General features: G+C 40.7%; 1 protein-coding gene across 1 annotated transcript in view; it reads left to right on the top strand.

Moving 5' to 3' along the window:
- ITIH5 (inter-alpha-trypsin inhibitor heavy chain 5) overlaps nt 1-6,360 on the top strand; it is a 72,663-nt gene that overhangs the window by 7,187 nt on the left and 59,116 nt on the right. Inside the window, exon 2 of the mRNA XM_007465809.1 lies at nt 2,116-2,160. Within this exon, the coding sequence (XP_007465871.1) occupies nt 2,116-2,160 (45 nt within the window). The remainder of the gene's footprint in view (nt 1-2,115; nt 2,161-6,360) is intronic.

Consider the following 6,360-nt stretch of genomic DNA (forward strand, 5'->3'; position numbering starts at 1 on the left):
AAAAAAAAAAAAAAAAAAGAATTTAATCGCTCAAAGGTAACAGCCATTAGCATTTTGGGCACATTCTACACACGTAGACACTTATAAAAATGAGATCATGTTAAAGATAGCGTTTTGCTATCTGATTTAATCACTTAAAATATGTCTGAATGTATAAGTGAGGACAGGCCAGGCTGTACTGGGATAACAACCCCAAAATCTCAGTGACTTAAATGACAAACGTTTATTTCTTGCTTGTATGACTTGTCCATCTTGGATTGTTGGTGCAGCAAGTGTGATCTTGGGCTTGATGGAGCAGTGACCATATCAAACGTTGCTAATTACTATGCCGGTGAGAAAAGGCAGTTCTGGAGGACCTCACACCTGCAATCAAATCCTTGGCGCAGAAGTGACAGATGCCACTTAACATTCATAACTTATTGGCCAGAGCCAGTCCCGTGGCTCTGTCTTCCCACAAGGGGGCCAGGAAATGCAATCCTTCTGGCAGAGAGTTGGAGAAATACTTGGTGAACAGCACAGAAGTCCAGTAAAATTAACATTGATGTCAGTAAATATAGGCCCATAGTATTATTTTCAATAGCTGTATTCTAATTAATCAATGTATCATAATATATTTAACCAAACCATTTTTAAAGGATATGTTAAGGTATTTCCAATGATTAGCAATTGTTTTAAAAGTTGCAAAGAATTTTTTTGTACATTCATTTTTTTTCCTGTTGACTTTTCCCCCATATGATGCTTTTCTGAAACTAGGATTTCTAAATTAGAAGACGTGCATACTGGTGGAAATGTAAAATGTTACAGCCACTTTGAAAACTGGTTTATCTATTTCTTAAAAGTTAAATTTATCATATGATCCAGGAATTCCACTTGTAGGTATCTGCCTGAGGAAACTGAAAACATATGTCCAACACAAAGAACTCTATGTGAATGTTCATAGAGTTCAAGTTCCACATTATAAATAATAGCCAAAAAGTAGAAATAACCTCAGCCTCCATCAACTGGCCAATGGATAAACAAAATGTGTTGTATCCACACAATGGAATATTATTCAGACGTAAAAAAGAGCAAAGTGCTGATAAATGCTACAAGATTACGCTAAGTGAAAAAAGCCAGTAATAAATGACCACATATGGTATGATTCCATGTATATGAAATGCCCAGAATGAGTAAATCCATAGAGAGTAAATCTACAAAGTAGATTAGTGGTTGCCTGGGGCCAGGGCAAAGGCTGGGGTTGGGAACCTTTCTGTTAGGATAATAAAAATGTTCTAAATTGATTGTCGTGGTGATTGCACAACTCTGTGCATACACTAAAAAACATTGAATTGTTTTAAGTGAATGAATTTTATTGTCTGTAAATTATACCTCATAAAGCTGTTGAAAAAGGCATGCATACAGTCTAAGCATATTTTCCAAGTCTGTAATCGACATTGTCAAACTGCCCTCCAGAAAGGCCGATTCATCACTCACAGCAGCGGTAGTTAACACTTCTGTTCTTTAAACAGTGATGTGTCATGAGAAATAATCAGCAACCAGCTAGGACTTTTAAATTAGTCCAGAGGGGCTGGTTAATTATTATATGATTTTTTAAAATAAGGATGTTATTACCGTCCCCTGCCCCTCCTCTGCATGTGGGAAAGTATAACAAATCATCCACAAAAAACACAGTAAGAAAGTTCAAGGTAAGTTCAGTTTTGCTTCCAGAGTTTCCTGGAGTTTTGAGCAGAGTAAATGAACCCATCAGAGTTGAGCTGACAGGTTTACTCGTTGTAGCAGACACAACAGCAAAGAGCCGATTTTCAAGCCAAAAGTGAATGGAAACCGAAAACAGATATTCTAATGAACTCTGTCCTGGCCATTTCATCTGTCTTCCCCTAACAGATGTAAGAACCCTCAGGTGAGGAGGGGGTGTGACATCGTGGGTTCAGCCGTCAGCCAGGTCTGAGAGGGATGAATTCTAACCCTGGCCTGGATGCTCCCTGGTTACAGGTCAAAACTGCTTTTCAGGATGGATAACGCTTTGCGTGAATTCGAATTGGTTTTAACCTCCCTCATGTAACTCACCTGAGAATGACCTCACGATCATATTTCATGTCTCTTTTCTTCTTCTAGGTTGCACTCAGGGTCCCAAGGCAAGTCAGGCTGTTGCAAAGGCTGGTATGTATATTCACGTATATTCTCTTAAAAATCTGTTCCCCTCGCTATTCTGTGTATTTTGAACCAGGCAATAACTATGTTTGCAGCTCCCCCAAAGCTTATAAATTGCATGTAGAAGAAATCGAACATGAAACAGTGTAGCTTCTGTAAGGCTTTCTTTTATAGGCTTTTATAAGGCTTTCTTTAAGTGGATTTTTTTTTTCTGAAAAGAGACCTGATTATTCCAGTAGAACTGTAAGGACAAAGTGTGAAGTTTTCAAAGAACTTCTTAGAAAAAAGCCCAACACCTAAGTGAATCTTTACTTTTTTATGATGTTCTTACACAAGAAATAAAGGCTGTGTTGTGAAGTAAACAGCTAAAGCAAGCAAAGAATTCACATTTATAGATTAAAGCTTTGTGTAATGGAAGTTGGTCCAGGCTCTCAGTGCATGCTGGAGGTTTCCAGATGGAACTTGGGCAGATGTTCAGGATTCTAAGCATTTATCTGAAATAATCTCAGTCCTTCCTTCCCACTGTGTGTGCGGTGACATATCAAAATGTGGGGACACACCTTCAGGCTCTGAGGCTATGGAATCCTCTGTACATCCTCAGGAATGAGCCATTTACCCAAGGCCTCCGCACTCCTGGCTGGTGGTCGAGTCAAGGCTGGATTGACCATGACCAATGTCGCAATCATTACCATCTTTATTTGGACCAGGACTTTGTATTCTCATCATTTTCTGCATGGCCTCTTCCTCCCCTCCCTTCTCCTATCCTCCCAATCCCGACTCCCCATACCCCAGGTTTGCTAACCTCATTGTCTCATGTTTTTGTTCATGTTCACATCGTCATACACAGACATATGTGAACATAAACGGGTCAAGAATTGTGAAGAGTCTAGATTTTTACCCTGCTTACAAACCAATAAGCTAGTCTGTTGCTGTTCCATGGATGCTGGCACAAAGCAGGAGACTCCTGGGCCAGAGATGAAGGATGATTTATTACTCACAGTAAGACCAGAAGTCAGAGTGGCAGGATTGGTGCCTTTCCTCCAGCTCAGTTCTCAGGTAGTGATACAGAGAGGGCCAGGCGACACCTACACACGTGGTTGGTTTTATCACAAGAGAGGTACTGTATAGCACAGGGAGCTCTACTCAGTACTCTATGATGACCTATATGGGAAAAGAATCTAAAAAAGAGTGGATATGTGTATAGGTATAACTGGTTCACTTTGCTGTACAGCAGAAATGAGCACAGCATTGTGAATCAACCATACTCCAATAAATATTAGTCAAAAAAAAAGAGAGAGAAACGCTAAGCTTAGGGAACCTGACTCTTTTGTAATGAGCACTAAGCCTGCCTGATCTTTGACCTGGAGGGAGACATTCTCTTTATTATTCTGGACTTTAAGCCAACCTGCCCTTTGTTCTGAAGGGAAATCCCACCTCTCTCTTCCCAAGCTGTTCATTATACAAATATCCTGGAAAATGCAGTACAAAACAGAGGTAGCCAGTGCCTCTGCACAGAAAATGTGCAGAAATACCAGACTCATGGACAGTAGTCTCCCAGCAAGACATGGATACATATATTCATTCATTCAACAAGGTTTTTTTCGTTTTGTTTTGTTTTTGGCCAAGCCACATGGCTTGTGGGATCTTAGTTCCCTGACCAGGGATTGAACCTGTGCTGCTTGCAGTGAAAGCACTGAGTCCTAACCAGTGGACTGCCAGGGAATTCCCAACAAGTATTTTTTTGAATCCTTACTATCTGCCCAGAAATGTTCAAGGCATTGGGAATATAGCAATGAACGAAACAGGCAAAAGACCCTGTCTTTCATAGAGCTTGAATTCTAAAGCGGGGCAGAGATAGACACAGTCAATAAATAAATGGTTAAGTGTGTTAGGAATAGAGAAGATGCCATGAGAAAAACAACATGGCAGAGGCAGGTGGGGGACCCTCATGTACGTTGGCATGTATGAGAGTTCTCATATTTTCTTTCAGACAGTGGGACCATGTAACCACAGCTACTGTTGCCTGCATGCTGACCATGTGCCAGGCATTGTCCTGAGCACCTCATGTGTCATAGCTCAGCCAAATATAGAGACATTTTACAGATGAGAAAACCGAGGTTCAGGGAGATTGAGTCACTTGTCCAAGGTTACACTTTCTGAAAGAGGTGGTTGAACCAGGATTTTGAGTCCCAGCAGTCTAGCTTCTGAGTCTGTGCTTGTCACTTATACACACAACTGCCTTCTCACCTGATTGTATTTTTCTATTTCTTATTATTTTCACTCAACAGTGCCTCACCTGGCCTACCTCTATCCATTCTTTTAGATGGTGAAAAGTATTACAGGTTGTTGGCACATGATGGTTTATCAAGCATTCTACTATTGATGAGCTTTCAGTATTTTTCCAATTTTTTTGCCCCTGTAAATGCTGCTGCAAAAAAATTTTTTCTAGTATGTGGGGTGCTTTTAATTCTGTGGCTGAGATTTTCAGTAAGAGGATTGCTGAGTCAGAGTGCACACACACTTTTAATTTTGACAGATGTAGTCAGACTACTTTTTGAATACACCTAGTACCTTATGTCTTAATTTCATTTCTATCAGCAGTGATGAATATGTACATTTCTGCCAGCAGTGCTATAATTATTCCTTTTGATTTGTCAGTCTCTTAGATTTAAAGTGATACCTCATTGTTCCTTTAATGTGCATTTCCCTGAGTTTGGACTTTCCCCCATATATTTATTGGCCATTCAGAGTCTTTCTTCTGTGAAATTTTTTCTGCACTCATTTTTCTATTGTGTTTTTTTATCCCCTAATTGTCAGTATGTAGATCTTTGTGTGCTCTACATACTCGGTCTTCTGAATTGGAAGAGTTCTCCCCTAAATCTGTTATTTGTCTATTGACTTTGTATATAGCATAGTTGCCATATAAAAGCTTTAAGTTCCTTAGTAATAAATAAGTTTATCTGTTCTTTATACCCTTCAAGGTTTCATTCTTGGTTAAAAAGATTTCCTTGGCCCTTTGGCTTAGACGGTTTTATACAATCTCTTAAATTTTCTTGGAAATCTAGTAACGTTAAAAGCCTCACTTTTATTGATGCATATATTATAATTATGTGATGTGGACTTTATTTACCCATCCAAACAGTACCAGGATGATCTTTCCAGCATAGGTCTGGTGCATCACTCTCTTTTGCAAATGTCTTCAGTGACTTTGTATCACCTGTAGGATTAACTCTGAGGACATCTATGGCCCCTTGTGATCTGGCTCTTGCCTGCCTCTGTAGCCCTCGTTTACCTGAGTCTCCTTGTATTTTGTGTTCTAACCGTACCACACTAATCTGAATGTTCTCTACTCTAATTAATGAAGAGGATGTGGTGACCACAGCTGGTACCCTCCTATCACTGCCAGCTCATGGACCCCTGGGGATTTGCTTGATTTTACTCTGAATTAAGTAGATACCCTTTTAAGGAAGCTCTTGTATCACAGACACCAAAAATGTGTATGTTTTGAAAAACAGGAGTATCTTTTTTTCTGAGTCTCCATGGTGCTTAACAGATACTGGCCTGTTTTCCTAAAATAATTCACTGCCATCCTTTAACGTCCCGATGGCAGGGGCTGTGTCTTGGCAACCCCTTCCTAGCAGATATTCTAAAATTTGTAGCTGGGATGTGTTTTGAGCAGATGTGGTGAGACACACAGACACAGAAATAAATGATCCTCACGAAGGAGGAATTTTATACTCAGAGGTCCCAAGGGATGAGAGGCATGGCAGCGCTATGTGGGGAAGCACTGGGTCAGTCAGGGGGCAGCAGGGACAGAGAGAGAATGTGGCCAAGAGCCTTTATTGGGGTTTTTACAGGAAGAAATTGATGAGTCAGGTTAGGCATGCTGCGTAAGCTTAGGATTGTGTAGTTGGAATAATGTTGGCAGTCTCTGGGCTACAGGGATGGTCCCCAGTGGTCGGGGACCTGGTCCTGGGGTGATACGGGGCAGGGGGAATATTGGTTGGTGTGTGAGAGTTTGGTAAAGGAGGTGGTTGGGGTAGAGGGCTCTGTGCTGATTGGTTTTATCTCGAAGGTGTGCTCACAGGGGCGTCATTTGCTATCTCTAGGAATCAGCTGGCCCTGGGAGGAGCAGCCTCTCCAAGATCAAAGCCCCAAATGCCAGAGCATCAAGAATATAGAAAATAAGAAAATACAGTCAGTTCAGCA

This window comes from Lipotes vexillifer, unplaced genomic scaffold (assembly GCF_000442215.2).
Source record: "Lipotes vexillifer unplaced genomic scaffold, Lipotes_vexillifer_v1.1 scaffold7, whole genome shotgun sequence".
NCBI lineage: Eukaryota > Metazoa > Chordata > Mammalia > Artiodactyla > Lipotidae > Lipotes > Lipotes vexillifer.